General features: G+C 45.8%; 1 protein-coding gene across 5 annotated transcripts in view; it reads left to right on the top strand.

The window, feature by feature from the left end:
• Nucleotides 1–19,490, top strand: part of KMT2E (lysine methyltransferase 2E (inactive)) — a 1,466,695-nt gene that overhangs the window by 830,077 nt on the left and 617,128 nt on the right. For all 5 annotated transcript variants that reach the window (XR_011202375.1, XM_069229869.1, XM_069229870.1 and 2 more), the window contains one exon: nucleotides 13,319–13,428. Coding sequence is in view for 4 of the 5 variants with exons in the window: in XM_069229869.1 (XP_069085970.1) it covers nucleotides 13,319–13,428 (110 nt within the window). In the remaining variant the exon portion in view is untranslated. The remainder of the gene's footprint in view (nucleotides 1–13,318; nucleotides 13,429–19,490) is intronic.

Raw genomic sequence — 19,490 nt, 5'->3', positions numbered from 1 at the left:
AAGGGAATAAAGCAGGGACTGGCAAGAGTGAGATAAATGTGGGGAGTAGTATCTGGTAGTGCATTAAAGAGGCTTGAGGTGAATTACGCAGCCTTGGTATCTGTCGCACATTTTTAATAGCACCACCGGAGTAATGGACACAGAATGGATGTCATTTAGGGGTCGCTAGGGGTCGCGGCTGTGACTCCTGGCACTGCCTTTGCGACCCCTGGTCTTAGAAGTGGCAAAATCAGTAGCAGGAACACAGGGGCAGATCGTCCTTATGGACGTTATTTGGGGCTTAACTTCCTTTATTACACTAATAGTGAATAATATATTATTTATTAGTAGTGTAATAAAAATTAGCTGGAATATGACCCTCCTTGGTAGTCGAGGTAAGTAAAAAAAACTCTTAAGTGTATGTTGTGTGCATGCTTGGGGACGAGAGTGCTTATGTAGATGAGAGTGTGTGTGAGAGAATGTGTATATCTGTAAGCATATGTATGTAAGTGAAAGTAAACATGAAATGGCGTCTGATGTCACTTCCGCTACCCCTGGCATTTTGGTGAATTGACGTCTATGGGCCATCAGCACTCATTCTTTTAACATTAAGCTCTGAGGCCATTTCTTGAGAACAGAATTTAAGGGTAGGGCGCTTAGGGCCTGATTTAGAACTCAGGGGACAAGTTACTCTGTCACAATCGTGACGGATATCCCGTCCACTGAAATCTAAATTCCATCATCTTCAGTCGGATTTAGATTTTTCAGACGGGATATCTGTCACCGTTGTGATGGAATAACCCATTTTCCGAGTTCTAAATCAGGCCCTTAATGTCTCCAACAAGGTAATGTTATTTAGAGTTGTATGTGTGTTCCTTGCCTTTCTTCCACCGTTTCTGTCTCTAAAATGAATTTTAAATGGTGCCCGAAAACGTGTTGGAAATTTGATTTACTGGTAAATAGCAAGTGCTTCCACTCAATTTTGTGGTGTTTTAGTGTTCCGAGAAGACAGTTGTGAATGGAGTGGTTTTCTGCGTTTTTCAAGGCTACTTTATGGATGATGGTATTATCCAGTATTGGATCGTTCATAAATTCACATGCTTGAATCATTCCCCATCGTCAAAGTGGGAGTCTCACGGTACCTTATAAAAGCAGTATGTAGGAATAACCATAGGCTGTAATGTTAATGGTCCTCAAATCTACAGCCTTTCTATGTCCTTTTGAAAAAAGAACCAGACTTGGCCTATGACCAATCAGGTGCCAGCACTCTCTAGAATACTCCCAAGAGAGGCTCTTTCCTACCGATTTTGTACCGCGCGGAGTGTGAAAGGTGTCTCAGCTCTGCTCAGTTTTTTTCCCACTCAAAGCTACTTTTCCTTCAAGAAATGTCTGATACTTCTAAAAAAACAAAAAACAAAAAGGCCTCTTTCACCCTTGTAAAACGTGTGGCAGAAAAAGGCTACATATAGATGATCCTCTCAAGGACTGCTTGTACTGCCTAAATCCCAAACACCAGGTGAAGGACTGCAAGATTTGTCACACCTTCCCTGCTAAGACGCTGAGGGACAGAGAAGGAAAACTTCTTTAATGGGTTCAAGCAAAGTCCTGTACTTCAGCTGAGGACAGTGACACAGCTCCAAGACCCCAGAAAAGGTCAAGATCATCTGACCGGAGGCGTTCTTAGAAGAGCAAAAAATCATGCAAATTTAATCATAAAGACAAGGAAAATACTTTCACAGGGTCAGCCTCCTCACAGCTGTCTTCACTTGGTCGCAAAAAGGAGAGTAACCATTGTTCTCCTTCTTCTGAACTGTCCACATCGCGTAAAGCATCACTTCACCTTAAGTCGACGATGACCATATCATCAACAATGCTATCAACGATGACCACAGCGTCCAGTTGCATCACTGTCTCGTCGTCGAGACCATCGTCATCAGTGACATCGTCGACGACAGCCATCAAAACGCTGATTTCTTCAACAATGTTTCTTCAACAGTGTTTGTAGGAAGCTGGCCTGGTGTGTGGTGGAAACCTATGGTGTTGACACCTTATACCAGGTCCTGGCAGCCCTCTTTGGGGGTAGCTGTGGATGAGCATGCAAAGCTTATGTAATACCACTATAGTCACACAGTAACTTGCCACACATGAAGGGAACCACACAATGTTACAGGTACTTTCATTACAGTAACACTAGATTACTTATAAGTAACATATATATATTTGGGGCACACAGAGATGATTTGTGATTTGTGATATGGTCTGGTATTGTCTCTCAAATAATTTCTTTTTGTTTGACAATACAATATACAAAGGGACAGCAATGGGTACTTGCTTCGCTCCCAGCTACGCAAATTTATTTATGGGCTGGTCGAAGGAGAAAGTATCCCAGGATTCAAAAGATTTTGAGGACAACGTGGTATTGTGGTGTTGTTATATTGATGACATCTTTGTAATATGGAGGGGAGATGAGAAGTCAGCTAGTGAATTTGTAACGTCATTGAATACGAATGAGTTTAACATACAGCTAAGTGCACAGTACAGTAAGACTGTAATACAATTCCTGGATGTTGAAGTAAGTATTGATAACGACCGGGTGGCAACTAAATTGTACAGAAAAGCAACAGCAGGGAACAGTTTGCTAAATGCAAGTAGCGCTCACCCTTCAAATCTTATCAGAAGTATTCCATATGGTGAGTTGCTGCGTGCTAAAACAATTTGCAGCACCAATGAAAGTTACCATCAGGAATGTAATGTAATGTGTCAAAGACTCTTCGAAAGGGGATACAGTGACAAGATGATCAAGACAGCAGTAGGTAAGGTGGATCTCAAAACTAGATCAGATCTCTTGTACTCATCTAATACAAAGAAGGATGATGAGCAGAAAATAAGATTTATTATCACTTATTCAAATCAAGCTTTTCAGCTGAGACAATTCTTGAGAAAGTGTTGGCACATCTTGCAAACGGACTCCCATTTAAGAAGCGTTGTGCAGGATCTGCCTTCTATTACATTTCGTAAAGGGAGATCTGTACGTGACGATTTGAGCCACAATATGGTATTGAGTACTGGCAGCATGATACAGACTGGGGTTCCTAGTAAGGGATTCTATTGCTGCCAGCGCTGCAAAGCATGTAGATACAGCGTTAATTGCAGGAATGTCATTTGGGGTGATGGACAAAACAAACATCGGATTACAGGTCACTACAATTGCAATACTGAATTTTGCGTGTACTGTTTGAAATGCCCATGTGACAGACTGTATGTGGGCAGTACAATTCACAAGGCCAAAAAGAGAATTCTTGAACACATGAGAGCTATTCGGAACAATGATTGCAATTATCCGGTAGCAAGACATTTTCAAGAGGTACATCAAGGAAATGAGAAACTACTGAGGTATTTGGTATGGGATCATGTTAAGAGTAACATGCGGGGTGGTGACAGACAAAAAGCCTTGCGTATTCTGGAGTCCAAATATATTATTAGGTTTATGACACTGTCACCTGGAGGGTTAAACTCCAGTGAGGAGATGAGTAGCCATCTTGGATAGTTATCGCTGGGTAAAAAATGGGTAACAAATGTGGAGAGAAGTAAATGTGGAGTATTTAATTTGAATGAATCTTAGGTATATAATAATGTATAGTCATTGACATTATTAGTAAAGGTTTTTATACACAGGGTTTTTTGACGTTTTAGTATGGGGTTATGAGCACATGTATATATTTAATGTATTATAGTGGATTTGATTTGAGCACTAATATGGTACATATTGAGGACAATAGGATTTAAAAATATCATGAAATACAATCGTAATAATTAGGATAACAACAAATATATTCAGCTAATATGTTTCGCTATATACGCAAAGTAATATTAAGATAAAGAGCAATGTTAATTTGTGACGGGTATCCTATGTAACAGTGACTAGCTTAATGTGGTCACTTCGTTTCTAAAGCAAATTATTGTATGTGTTGTAATTGTCTGTCTTTAGTTTTGTTGCTTTAGGGTATTTGTATGGTAATGTGCTGAGTTCCCCCATCTGTGAACAAGGCTACGGCTGAAACGCGTTGGTAGGAAGAATTTGTATGAGAGTAAAGCTTTAATTTTACTGGAAGTGTCCTGACCTTTCATATTGTTACAAGAATCTTGTTTGATTTATTTATGGCTTTTCCCGAAACCATGGTCAGACCGTCACTCTTTTGAGCCTCAGTATCTCGGGTTTTTCTGGCGATTTTTTTATATATATATATATATATATATATATATATATATATGTTCAATGCCATGTGTAGCTGCAGATACACATGCTGTGCATTATCCTGCCATCTAGTGTTGGGCTCGGAGTGTTACAAGTTGTTTTTCTTCGAAGAAGTCTTTTCGAGTCACAAGACCGAGAGACTCCTCCCTTTCGGCTCCATTGCGCATGGGCGTCGACTCCATCTTAGATTGTTTTCTTTCCGCCATCGGGTTCGGACGTGTTCCTCTTCGCTCCGTGTTTCGGTTTGGAAAAGTTAGTTTAATATCGGAAAATTCGACGGTATTGTTTGCGCTCGGTACCGGGTTAGTGCTAGCATATCGACACCGAAGAAAGAAGCGTTCCGGCAGCCCTTCGGGGCTTCCACTCCTCGGCGGGGCCTGGTCGGCCCGATCGCGTCCATTTTCGAACCTCATGGACGGACCCCCTTCTGCTTCTGCCCCAACTGCCACGCAAAGTATCCTTATACAGAACAACACTTGGTCTGTAATCTGTGTTTGTCTCCCGAGCACAAAGAGGATACTTGCGAGGCCTACCGGGCATTTCGATCCAAGAAAACACTGCAGGATCGAAGAGCTAGAAGGCTCCAGATGGCGTCGACACCGGCCGGACACATCGACGTCGAAGAAGAGGAGAGGTTCTCCAGCCGAAAACGCAACAAATAGTGAGTAAACCAGCCCCGGGGAAAACTCACACCAAAATAATGAAGGCCAAGGGGACGCCACCGCCAACAGGCCATGGCTTAACCCGAAAACACAGTGACCCAACATCGGCACCGAAGAAGGCCTCGCAACAGCCGAAGACATCCGACTCCGGTCGAGATACCGGCTCCGAACAGACTCAGCACCGAGAGTTCGGCACCCCGAAACCCAAAAAGGTTTCCTCCGAGCCAAAAAGACTGCTGAAAAGATTTTGGTGCCGAAACATGCAGCCTCGGAGCCGAAACACAGCTCCTATACAGAGGAACAAAGCCTTTCCACACAATTACAAGGCCACAGATTTGAACAAGAACTGGGCATGGGAGAGCCAGACCATACCCAGAGGAGGCTCCATATACAAAAAGACACAGGGAAAATAAGAACTCTTCCTCCAAAAAAGATCAAACGGAAGCTCGCATTCTAAGAAGCGGAAATGCAGCCAAAAGCTAAAGTGGGAAAAGAAAAAACACCACCACAGTTTTCGCCACAACAATCGCCAGTGCACTCGCCACATCTGTCCCCAGTAGCAACACCCCCAGTGATGCAGTCACCAACGCACACAGGGATGAGCCAAGATGACCCGGATGCATGGGATTTGTATGATGCACCAGTCTCAGACAATAGTCCCGATTGCTATCCGGCAAGGCCATCACCACCTGAGGACAGTACTGCTTACATGCAGGTGGTTTCCAGGGCAGCTACATTTCATAATGTAGCATTGCATGCAGAGCCCATAGAAGATGACTTCTTGTTCAACACCCTGTCATCTACACACAGCCAATACCAAAGTTTGCCAATGCTGCCAGGCATGTTAAAACACGCCACACAGGTGTTTCAGGACCCAGTCAAAGGCAGAGCCATCACACCTAGGGTGGAGAAGAAATATAAACCTCCCCCTACGAACCCTGTATACATCACACAACAGTTAACGCCTGATTCAGTGGTAGTAGGAGCAGCCCGGAAAAGGGCAAACTCACAAACTTCTGGAGACGCACCACTGCCCGACAAGGAAAGTCGGAAATTCGATGCAGCAGGCAAGAGGGTGGCAGCACAAGCAGCCAATCAATGGCGAATTGCCAATTCGCAAGCGCTACTGGCAAGATACGACAGGGCACATTGGGATGAAATGCAACATCTCATTCAACACCTTCCCAAAGAGTTCCACAAACGTGCCCAACAGGTTGTCGAGGAGGGACGAACTATCTCCAACAACCAAATAAGGTTGGCTATGGACTCAGCAGATACGGCGGCCAGGACAGTGAACACGGCAGTAACCATCCGCAGACACGCATGGTTACGAACCTCCGGATTTAAGCCAGAAATCCAGCAAGCTGTGCTGAATATGCCTTTCAATGAACAACAATTGTTTGGGCCGGAGGTGGATACTGCGATAGAAAAACTGAAGAAATACACGGAGACGGCCAAAGCCATGGGCGCGCTCTACTCCTCACAGAGCAGAGGCACTTTTAGGAAGCCGCACTTCAGAGGGGGGTTTCGGGCCCAAACCACAGAGCCTTCCACCTCACAAGTCAGACCCACATATCAGGGCCAATATCAGAGAGGAGGTTTTCGAGGACAATATAGGGGTGGACAGTTCCCTAAAACAAGAGGGAAATTCCAGAGCCCAAAAACCCCACAAACCAAACAGTGACTTCAATGTCACAAACCCAGTGGACTGGGAAAATGTTTATCAATAGTTCATCAAATTTGTGTTTTGTAGGTTCTTTGTTTGGTCTCCTCCTCTTGATACTTAAGTCCAATGATTAGAACTCCCCTCATCCTTTTGGGTGCTGCTTTGGTTACGATCAGGTCTCGAAGATAATAATAAGACTTGGTTGATGGCATGCGATTGGGAAAAGAGCAATGAGTAGAACAGGTGGGGCGGCCCAATAGAGGTGTGGACCGCATACCTGGAGACATACTTACTACTCGCCGTGACTATTACCTTTTCCTTTCATCCAAAGCGTGGGTGACGAAATGAGGTCAAAAAAAAAAAAAATGTCACAAACCCCCACTACACAACACCAGTGGGGGGGAGACTTACAAATTATTACCACAACTGGGAACACATAACTACAGACGCATGGGTCCTAGCCATTGTCCAACATGGCTAATGCATAGAATTCCTACATTTGCCACCAGATGTGCCTCTGAGAGCACACAACATTTCCAAACAACACTTAGATCTGTTACAACTAGAAGTCCAAGCATTGTTACAAAAAGAAGCAATAGAACTAGTATCCAACCAGCAAAAAGGAACAGGTGTTTACTCCCTGTATGTCCTAATTCCAAAAAAGGACAAAACACTGAGACCCATATTAGACCTCAGAACACTGAATCTATACATCAAATCAGATCACTTTCACATGGTGACACTTCAAGACGTGATTCCCTTGCTCAAACAACAGGACTACATGTCAACATTAGACCTCAAAGATGCATACTTCCACATACCCATACATCCTTCCCACAGGAAATACTTGAGGTTTGTAATCCAAGGCGTGCATTACCAATTCAAAGTGTTACCCTTGGGGCTGCTGTGATGCCGAATGGTATTCACAAAATACCTTGCAGTAGTAGCTGCTCACATCAGATGGCAGCACTTGCACTTATTCCCTTACTTAGACGATTGGTTAATAAAAACCAGCACTCAGCAACAGTGTATTCTACACACAAAATACGTCATAGAAACCCTGCCCAAACTAGGGTTCTCTATACACTACCAAAAATCACATCTACAACCGTGTCAAATACAACAATACTTAGGAGCAACAATCAACACACAAAAAGGGATTGCCACTCCAAGTCCACAAAGGGTACAAGCCTTCCAAAATGTGATATCAAACATGTACCCAAACCAACACTATCAAGTGAGGTTTATAATGAAACTCCTAGGCATGATGTCTTCATGCATAGCCATTGTCCCAAACGCAAGACTACACATGCAGCCCTTACAACAGTGCCTAGCAACACAATGGACACAAGCACAGGGTCAACTTCAGGATCTAGTGTTGATAGACCGCCAAACACACCTCTCGCTACAATGGTGGAATCCTCTAAATTTAAATCAAGGGCGGCCATTCCAAGACCCAGTGCCTCAATACGTAATCATAACAGATGCTTCCATGATAGGGTGGGGAGCACACCTCAAACAGCACAGTATACAGGGACAATGGGACGTTCAACAAAAGCAACTGCATATCAATCATTTAGAACTGTTAGCAGTGTTTCTAGCATTGAAAGCATTTCAACCGCTGATAGCCCACAAACACATTCTTGTCAGAACAGACAACATGACAACAATGTATTACCTAAACAAACAGGGAGGGACACACTCATCACAACTGTGTCTCTTAGCACAAAAGATTTGGCATTTGGCAATAGCACAATACATCCCAGGGATTCAAAACCAGTTAGCCGACAATCTCAGTCGAGATCACCAACAAACACACGAATGGGAAATTCATCCCCAGATACTACAAACTTACTGTCGACGCTGGGGAACACCACAAATAGACCTATTCGCAACAAAAGAGAACGCAAAATGCCAAAACTTTGCGTCCAGGTATCCGCACCCTCAGTCCAAGGGCAATGCGTTATGGATGAGTTGGTCAGGGATATTTGCTTACGCTTTTCCCCATCTCCCACTCCTTCCTTATCTAATAAATAAATTGAGTCAAAACAAACTCAAACTAATACTAATAGCACCAACCTGGGCACGTCAGCCATGGTATACAACACTACTAGACCTGTCAGTAGTACCTCATATCAAACTACCAAACAGACCAAACCTGTTGACTCAACACAAACAACAGATCAGACACCCGAATCCAGCATCGCTCAATCTAGCAATCTGGCTCCTGAAGTCTTAGAATTTGGACAACTAGACCTTACACAAGAATGTATGGAGGTCATTAAACAAGCTAGAAAACCTACTACAAGACATTTTTACGCAAACAAATGGAAAATATTTGTTTATTACTGCCATAATAATCAAATTCAACCACTACATGCTTCCGCCAAAGACATTGTAAGTTACTTATTACACTTACAAAAATCTAAACTCGCATTCTCTTCAATTAAAATACATCTCACAGCAATATCTGCCTATCTGCAGATTACACATTCAACATCACTCTTTAGAATCCCAGTCATCAAAGCATTTATGGAGGGTTTAAAAAGAATCATACCCCGACAACACCACCAGTTCCCTCATGGAACCTCAATATTGTATTAACACGACTCATGGGTCCACCATTTGAACCCATGCACCCTTGTGAGATGCAATACTTAACCTGGAAAGTAGCCTTCCTAATAGCTATCACATCTCTTAGAAGAGTAAGTGAAATACAAGCATTTACTATACAAGAACCCTTTATACAAATACATAAACATAAAGTGGTTCTCCGTACAAATCCAAAATTCTTACCAAAAGTTATATCACCGTTCCACCTAACCCAAACAGTGGAACTCCCAGTCTTTTTTCCACAACCAGACTCAGTAGCCGAAAGAGCCTTACATACGTTAGACATCAAAAGAGCACTAATGTATCACATTGATAGAACAAAACAATTTCGCAAGACAAAACAATTGTTTGTAGCCTTCCAAAAACCTCATGCAGGAAATCCAATATCCAAACAAGGCATTGCCAGATGGATAGTGAAATGTATTCAGACCTATTACGCCAAAGGCGCACTCCACTAGGAAGAAAGGCGCAACAATGGCCTTTCTAGGAAATATACCTATGACAGAAATATGTAAGGCAGCCACATGGTCTACGCCTCATACATTCACAAAACATTACTGTGTAGATTTGTTAACAACACAACAAGCCACAGTAGGACAGGCTGTATTACGAACATTATTTCAGACAACTTCAACTCCTAAAGGCTAAGCCACCGCTTTTGGGGAGATAACTGCTTACTAGTCTATGCACAGCATGTGTATCTGCAGCTACACATGCCATCAAACGGCATGAGACGCTGCAGATTCACATGCGCCCTCCCGCCTACCCGGGAGCCTGTAGCCGTTATAAGTTGATGAAACTTGTAAATTTGTAAATATATACTATTTCTTATACACATTATGTACATACATACTCACTCCATTGCATGGGCACTTTACTATATACACAACTCCTACCTCACCCTCTGCGGGGAAAACAATCTAAGATGGAGTCGACGCCCATGCGCAATGGAGCCGAAAGGGAGGAGTCCCTCGGTCTCGTGACTCGAAAAGACTTCTTCGAAGAAAAACAACTTGTAACACTCCGAGCCCAACACTAGACGGCAGGATAATGCAGAGCATGTGAATCTGCAGCATCTCATGCCACGAACAGATGTACACTGGGCAAGTGACATTTTCCATATATATATATATAGCAACTGGGAGCGCAAAGGTAAGTACCTGGTTTTCCCAAGGAGTAACAAGAGGACTTAGAAAATGGATTGTGCAAGAACAGGACCAGACCAGAGGGAACCAAAGGTGTATTCAGGACCTGCAAAAGAAGGGGACAGAGTCCAATCCATGATGGAGTGTCCAGTCGGTTCAGGAGCCACTACCAACCCTTCTGTGGATGAAGATCCAGGTCAACGAGGGAAGAAGAAGACCAGCAGCTGTGGAGTCCAGGAGCTGTAGAGGAGTCCTTGGAGTGGTGCAGATAGTGTCCCCCATGGAGCTTCAGCCCATTACCCCCCCCCCCCCCATCGGGGGCTGGCCAAACACACATGCGCACTGTGAGAGCCCTAGCTGGATGCTCCCAGCAATCCTAACGCTGCTCTGAGCAGTGTCAGGATTGGTCGCAGGGCAGGCTGGAAGCCTGTGTCTGCTAAGAGGACGGCAGAGCACGCAGGTAATTTATTATTACTTTTATTATTAATATTCACCCTAAGCCCCAATGACCTGCACTCACCCCCCGCCCCTCAACCCCTACCCCTCCGCCCCAAATGCACTGCCCTACCCCTTGTAATACCCACAAGCTGCAACTGGTCCCACGTCGGTTGTCGGGATGCAGATAGTCACTGGTTAGGAGAACCCCGATCAAGCCTTGGCAAAAGAAGAGTTGCAAGGCTGAAGAGTACAGCAAGGTCCAGGGGACTTAATCCTTGGAGACCAGTCCCGGCTGACCTTCACCTTTCGGGAGAGTCAGCAGAAGTAGTTGCAGCCCCCACAGGCAACCCACTAGCATCAGGTACAGTAGTTTGCAGTGAGGCCCATGCACCACACATGGAGAGGAGTCCCACGTCGCCACCCCTCAGACAGGTTTCTGCCCTCCTGCTGCTCGACCAACTCAGGCAGAGGAAGGCAGAACAAAGGATTTCCTATGGGAGAGGGAGGTAACACCTTCTCCTTTGGAAATAGGTGTTACAAGGCTTGGGATGGGTAGTCTCCCCAAGGCACAGGTTTGCTTTGAAGGGCATATTTGGTGCCCTGTTTGCATAAACCGGTTTGCACCAGCTCAAGTACCCCCAGTCCCTGCTCTGGCGTGAAACTGGGCAAAGGAGAGGGGAGTGACCACTCTCCTGTTCATCACCATCTAAGGGGTGGTGCCTAGATCTCCTCCAGGTGGGCGTTTGATTCTGCCATCTTGATTCCAAGGTGGGCAGAGGACTCTGGGAGCATTTGAGTGGCCAGGTCAGGTAGGTTACATCACAGCCCCTTCCTGATAGGCATTCACCCTGCTAGGTGACCAATCCAGCTTCCTGGCCTATTTAGGGTCTCCCTCCTGGGTGGATCCTCAGATTTGATGTGCAAGATTCCAACAGGACTCCTTTCCATTGTTTACTTCATCTTTTGGCCACTGGGACTGCAACTGGATCCTCCAGGAACCGACAATCTGAAACTACAGCGACGACTCCGCTCTGCAGCATTGTTTCTCTGGCTCCTTCCAGCAACTGCATCATTTCCCTGGCTGCGCATCCTCTGAGGGCGGAGAGTCTTCAGCCTGTAGAAGAAGCAAGAAGGAATCTCTGTTGGAGTTAAGGAGTCACTCCCCTGCATCCGCAGGCACCAACTGCAACAATGACTGACCACCTGCATGGATCCTGCATCATAGGTGGTGGTCTGGAGTAGTCCACATGGTCCTCTCTACCAGCTGTCCAACTTGGGAGACGGTAAGCCCTTGTCTCTCCTTGCAGGACAATACCCCTGTGCACCGTGACTCTTGCAGCTACCAAGTTTTGTTTGTTCCTCCTCCAAGGGATCTTCAGGCCCCGTGAAGCCCCAGCCTCCAGCACCTCCTCTTGCACAGCACAGTGTCCTGCCCGCTGCTCTGGTGACGTTGGACTCCTCTTCAGGTGTGCTGAGTGGGCCTCACAACAAATCCTGTGCCTGCTGCCACCTCTTCTTGTAATTCTCCCAGCTGTTGAGGGTCACCCCGGACTCCCCTCCTTGGGTTGAGTCCCCGGGACCTTGCTGAATCCTCTTCAGCCTTGCAAACCTACTCCTTCTCTTAAATTTGCTATGGGTTGTTTGTGGTTTTCCAACACCACTAACCGACTACTGACATGGTACGTCATTTGCATCACTTCTGGGACTTCTATTCAGCTTCTGTGCTTTACTGCTGACCTTCTTTGTCCACTGTTGGCCTGGTCCTGGAGCCACAGAATGGTGGGTAGTGGCTCCTGCCACAACTGGACACTACAACTCGAACTGGACTTCAGCGTACTAAACATGTATGGAAAACAGATCAATTACTAGTTTCTTATTGTCATGGCCATGAAGGAGCAGCAGTCACAAAGACAACAATAGCCCAATGGATTACATCCAGCATACAATTTTGTCCTACTAAAACTGGCAAACCTCTGGTCAGACCACCAAACGCACACTCAACTAGAGCAGTATGAACCTCAGCTGCTCTCATCGCTTGCATCTCCCTAGACAAGATATGTCGAGCTGCAACAAGGAAGACCGTTCATTCCTTTAAGCTGCATTATTGTTTGGAATCCTCACAGTGACTCGGCTGTAGGACAAGCGGTGCTTCACCATCTATTTCACTAAGGTGAGCCTCATTACTAATGTAAGCATATTTTCTTTCTTAATTAAGCTTTCTTTGTTTTCCTTATCTAGCTATTAGCTATTGCATGGGGGGTGTAGCTTTAAACACTGCTTGCTATTCTTACTCAAGCATGTGAATCCATGAAAGATACCAATACTGTATAACTGCAGTTACAGGTAAGTAACTTGTTTTCTTCCTTTTATTGGCTTTTACATTCATGCAACATATTCATTTTTTGCTTTGTATGTTATGTTGTGCACTCATACAGTCAGTTGTGAGACTGCATTGAAGAATAAATGAAGAGAATATTATTTTATGAACGAATATTTGCTAATTAAAAGTGCAAATGTGCTATATTTAGAAACATACATCAGTTGTTCTTGTTGGTTTTAGGTACGGCATGTAATTGAAGATACGACTATCCATCTTTATATTTACTCCATATTGAGTATTCCAAAGGGGACAGAAATTACAATTGCATTTGATTTTGATTATGAAAATTGGTAAGTTTTTTTTTTTTTATATATATTTGATAGTGTTTGTAAAGCAACAAAACACAACGTAACTGCCTCTCAAGAGTACAATTGCATATAAATTGCCACAGTTATTAATCAATTTGTATAGCAGATTTTTTTCAGTACTTTTTATTTCCATTCAGCTACTGAGGGAAATAGAGGTGCAAGTGGTTGAACATTAGCTCTGGTAAACAGAGAATGTTGGAGTGGGGTTAGCCTGTTAGCTAAATAATGACTATAGAAAGAGTTCGACCGTTTTATTGTCACATCATCGTTAACAATCCCAGTTCTTAAATATAGGATGTTCATTAATATTCCTAAACTCTAAATCTCTCTGCCTATGTTTGGTTTTCTAAAACAACTAAAAGAAAAAAGCTTTCTGCTTAGTAAAAAAATATCAGCCATATAAAGACAATAATATATTTGTATTTTAAAAAATGTAATAAAAACACGAAAAAATAAACATTGGAAAATAAATATGGATTTAAAAAAACATGGACAACAGTGCTGAGCAAATCGTTTTTTCCAATTTTCAAAGTTAAAAAATGAATTGAAACTGTTTCCTTAAGCACAGTGAAAGACTTATAGGAAATACTGGACTGCCGTAGTATGGCTTCAGTGAGCTTCACAGCCTCAATGCAATAATGCAGCACTTCGTCCCTTTGTCCATTTTGGTCTGTTGGTCCATTTTCCAGGGTCTGACAACCAGATCCCTGAACACAGGACTTTCCCTACAGCTATTTTTGCACAGAAATTCTTTTGTGTGAACGAACCTTTCAACTCTTGGCATGATGTTAATGAATAAAATTCTCATTTGCTTCTTATCTAAAAGGTGGAAGATGAAATTTATTGGTTTTCCCTAATTTGTCTTTGAAGCTTTTTGTGTTGTATTTCTTATGGTTACTTCATAGTGCAGATGCCTCATCATTCAATTTTCCTAAGGTCTTGGGGAGGACATTTTATAAAGAAGGGTCCCTGTTGGCATTGTTGCAGTCTTAAGTGAGGATCATTTTGCCTCTACCAGAGATGCCTATGCAGCTTCATGAAGGCACCACCTTCAGTGTGTAGGAAAGTACCCTCTTTTTTTGTCATGGATACCCCCACGTTTTGCCTGCTGTCAGTGTGTTTTGACTGTATTCACAGGGATTCTGCTAACCATGACCTCAGTGATTGTGCTTTCTCCCTCTAAATTTGATTGCTTAGGACTTAACACACTCCACAATTGGCATAATGGTGCCCCCATATAAGTCCCTAGTATATGGTATTTAGGTACCCAGGGCATTGGGCAGCATGTATTGTGCCACCCATGGAAGCCCATGCAAGATGTCTGCAGGCCTGCCAGTGCAGCCTGCATGAAAAGGTTCATGCACCCTTTAACTACAAGTCACCCTGTGGTAGGTCCTCCTAGCCCAGAGGGCATGGTGCAGGTACCTGTGGGCAAGGGCACGCCTGCATGAGCTGAGGTGCCCCTATGAACTCAGCCTCATTTTCCTGGACGTCGTAAGTGCGGGGAAGCCATTTTACACGTGTACTGGACCTGTGTCCAGCTACATAATGGTAACTCTGAACCTGGCATGGTTGGTATCAAATATGTCGGAATCATACCCCAATACTGTTGCCAGTATTGGTTGTATGATTCCATGTACTCTGGGGGCTCTTTAGAGGACCCCCTTGTATTGCTTCTACCAGGCTTTTCATGGTTTCACAAGCAGTCTGCGCTGCTGACACCCTCCAGACGGGTTTCTGCCCTCCGGCTGTTTGACCAGCTCAAGCAGGGGAAGGCAGAAAAAGGGACTTCCTGTGGAAGAGGGAGGCAACACCCTCTCCCCATGGACATAGGTGACATGGCTTGGGAGAAGTAGCCTCCCCAAGCCACCATTGAAGGGCACAGTTGGTGCTCTCCTTGCATAAACCAGTTTGCACCAGTCCATGGACCCCGGGGGCCCTATTCTAGTGCGAAACCGGACAAAGGAAAGGGGAGTGACCACTCCCCTGTCCATCACCACCCAGGGGTGGTGCCCAGAGCTCCTACAGTTAGCCTCTTGATTCTGCTGTCTTGAATCCAAGATGGGCAGAGGCCCCTGGGAACATCTAAGTGCCAGGTCAGGCAGGTGACGTCACAGCCCCCTATTGATAGGTGGTCACCTTGCAGGTGACCAAGCCCACTTTTAGGGCTATTTAGGGTCTCCCTCTTTGGTGGGTCCTCGGATTCGACGTGCAAGATTCCACCAGGGCTCCTCTACATTGTTTAATTCACCTTCTGGCCACTAGAATGGCAACTGGACTCTTCAGGAAACAACAATCTGCAACGTCAGCAACGACTCCGCTTTGCAACATTGTTTCTCTGGCTTCTTCCAGCAACTGCAACATTTCCCTGGCTGTGCATCCTCTGATGTAGACAAGACTCCAGCTTGCACCAAGAAGTAAGAAGTAATCTTCCTTGGAGTGAAGGAGTCACTCTCCTGCATCTTTAGGCACCTACTGCAACGACGACCGGCTGCGAGGATCTGCTTTCCTTTAGAACTGCGTGGATCCTGCATCATAGGTGGTGGTCTGGAGTAGTCCCCTTGGTACTCTCTGCCAGCTATCCAACTTGGGAGACGGTAAGCCCTTGCTTCTCCTTGCGGGACAGTACCCCTGCGCAGCGCAAATCTTGTAGCTACCAAGGCTTGTTTGCTCTTGCGCCAAGAGATCTTCAGGCTTCGTGTAGCCCTGGCACCCAGCACTTCTTCCTGCCAAGCACAGTCTCCTCTATGCTGCTCCAGTGACGTGGGACTGCTTTTCAGGGGTGCTCAGTGGGCCTCACTTCGACTTGCTTTGCCTGCTGCCAGTGGGTTGTCTGTGGGGGCTGCATCCTCTCCTGGTGACTCTCACGACTTCTGAGGGTCACCCTGGACTCCCCTCTTTGGGTCGAGTCTACTGGGTCTTGTTGGTTCTCTTCAGCCTTGCAGCACTTCCTTTTCTTCTCTTGCATTTGCCAGGGCTTGTTTGTGGTCTTCCTGCACCACTGACCCACTGCAACCCGCCAACCGACATGAGACACCATCTGCATCACTTCAAGGACTTCTGTTCATCTCCTGTGCTGAACAGCTGGTCTTCTTTGTGCCCAGTTGACTTGGTCCTGCATTCACAGAAGGGCAGGAGGTGGCTCCTGCCACAACTGAACACTCCATCACAAAGTTGATTTGGTCCCTGTAAGAAATGGGGTTTCTAGTTGAAAGTTGGTTTGCACCCTGTCCAAGTAGGGACCCTCACTCTAGTCCGGGTAAAGGAGAAACCCGCTCAGATAACCCCTGCTCACCGCCTTGGTAGCTTGGCACGAGCAGTCAGGCTTATCTCAGAAGCAATGTGTAAAGCATTTGCATATAACGCACAGTAATAAGTGAAAACGCTACAAAAGGACACTACACCAGTTTTAGAAAAATAGCCAATATTTAGCTACATAAAACATGACCAAATACGATAAAAACCCAACACACAGTAACAAAAATATGAATTCTACAAGATTTACTCAAAAATACAGGTCCTTGAAGTCCACCTGGGGCTATCACAGCGTCGTGAGTAACAAAACCAATAGTTCAAGCCGGCTGTGGCATTGCGGGCCAGCTACGGTGTTGGGAAGACCCGCAAAACAGTACCTTGGATTTGCAGGGCGTCGTGATCCTCACAGTGAGCTCCGGGGAGTGGCGTCGCGGTGTCGGTTCTGGAGTCGGTGTGGGAGTCGTCGGGCCCTTGAAGTTCACACACGTTGCGGATCGAACTCTGGGCTGATGAAGTCAGGTGCACCGGTGTGGATGGCGTCGAGGCTGTGGTGCGAAGCAGGACAATGTAACGCGCGGTGTCCACAGGTCACGATGCAGACAGCAGCTCGGTGATAGCGTCCAGCGGTGTCGGTGAGACCAGGGCTGCAGTGTGAAGTGGGGCGGTGCGACGTGCGGTGTCCACAGGTCATGGTACAGGCAGCGGCATCGTCATTGCTGAAGCGCTGTCGTCGGTAGGCCTAAGCCAGCGGTACGGGGCGGGACGGTGCTTCGTGACCCTCACGAGCGGTGTCCACAGGCCACAGTGCAGGCAGGATGCCTGGTGACACAGGAGTCGATGATGCTGGCGTCGGTGGACCGGGGCTGCGGTGTGGGACGGGACGGTGCTTCGTGTACCTCACGAGCGATGTCCACAGACCACGGTGCAGGCAGCGGCGCCGGTGTCAGCAGGAGTGCCGTATTGCGGGGCCACAGGTCGCTGTGCGAGCAGCGGCTCGGTGAAGTCGTCCAATGACGGCATTGGTGAGACCAGGGTCGTGGTGCCAAGCGGAGCAATGCGACTCTGTGCTGCATCAGCAGGTCACGGTGCAGGCCAGAGGCGTCATTGGCGGCGTCGCAGTGGTTTCTTCTCTTGAGCAGCACAAAACACACAGTTCCCAGTGCTGCAGGTCGAGGAAACTGAAGTCTTTGGTGTCCCTGAGACTTCCAACAGGAGGCAAGCTATACTCCAAGCCGTTGGAGAATTTTCTCAAGCAGGACACACAGCAAAGTTCACCCCTTGCACTCTTTTCAGGCAGAAGCAGCAACTGCAGGCCAGTCCAGAAAAGCAGCACAGCAAAGGGACAGTACTCCTCCTTTAGCTCTTCTCCTGGGCAGAGGTTCCTCTTGGTTCCAGAAAGATTCTAAAAGCCAGGGATTTTGAGTCTTCTTCTTATACCCAGTTCTGCCTTTGAAGTTGGCAAACTTCAAAGCAAAGTCTCAAGTGTTAGCAAGATCCTTCCTTGTCCAGGCCAGGCCCCAGACGCACACCAGGGGTCGGAGACTGCATTGTGTGAGGGCAGGCACAGTCCTTTCAGTTGTGAACAACCACTCCTCCCTCCCCTCTAGCTCAGATGGCTCATCAGGGTATGGAGGCTACACCCCAATCCCCTTTTATGTCACTGTCTAGAGAGGTGCAAAACAGCCTAATTGTCAAACTGACCCAGACAGACAATCCACAAACAGGCAGTGTCACAGAATGGTTGGTATAAGGAAGAAAATGCCTACTTTCTAAAAGTGGCATTTTCAAACAGACAGTTCAAAAACCAACTTCACTAAAAGGTGTATTTTTAAATTGTGAGTTCAGAGACCCTAAACTCCTTATTTTATCTGCTCTCAAAGGGAATCTGCGCTTTAAGGATATTTAAAGGCAGCCCCCATGTTAATCTATGAGAGGGATAGGCCTTGCAAATTGAAAACCGAATTTGGCATTATTTCACTGTTAGGACATATAAAACACACTAGTATAAGTCCTACCTTAAACATACACTGCACCCTGCCCAGGGGCTACATAGGGCCTACCTTAGGGGTGCCTGACATGTAGAAGAAGGGAAAGTTTAGGCCGGGCAATTGGTTACACTTGCCAAGTCGAAATGTCAGTTTGAAACTGCACACACAGACACTGCAGTGGCAGGTCTGAGCCATCTTTACACAGCTAATAATGTGGGTGGCACAACCAGTGCTGTAGGCCCACTAGTAGCATTTGGTTTACAGGCCCTAGGCACTTCTAGTGCACTTTACTAGGGACTTACCAGTAAATAAAATATGCCAATCATGGATTTAATCAACAGTTCACTTTACACAGAGAGCATATGCACTTTAGCACTGGTTAGCAGTGGTAAAGTGCCCAGAGTCCTAAAGCCAACAAAAACAGGTCAGAAAAAATAGGAGGAAGGAGGCAAAAAGACTGGGGATGACCCTGCAAAAAGGGTCATTTCCAACAGTCCCCTTCCTTTGCAGGTCCTCTTCTTCCAAAATACACCTTTGGGTTCTCCCAGTCCGGTCTGGGTCTTGCACAGTCCTTTTCCTAAGTCCTCCTGTTGGTTTTGGGGAAAACCAGGTACTTACCTCTGCTCTCCTGGTCACTGGGGGTCATCCTGGTGCTCACCTCTTCCTAGTTCCTCCAACTCCTCTCTAAGGATTCCATATCCTTGCGTGGGGGACTGTATCTTGCATTCCACTTGTTTAGTATATGGTTTGGCCTTCCCCTATAGACTACACTGTTTTCTAATATCTTTGGCAGTGCTTGTT

Source organism: Pleurodeles waltl, chromosome 4_1, assembly GCF_031143425.1.
Source record: "Pleurodeles waltl isolate 20211129_DDA chromosome 4_1, aPleWal1.hap1.20221129, whole genome shotgun sequence".
Lineage (NCBI taxonomy): Eukaryota > Metazoa > Chordata > Amphibia > Caudata > Salamandridae > Pleurodeles > Pleurodeles waltl.
This window is presented reverse-complemented; position numbering and strand designations above follow the sequence as displayed.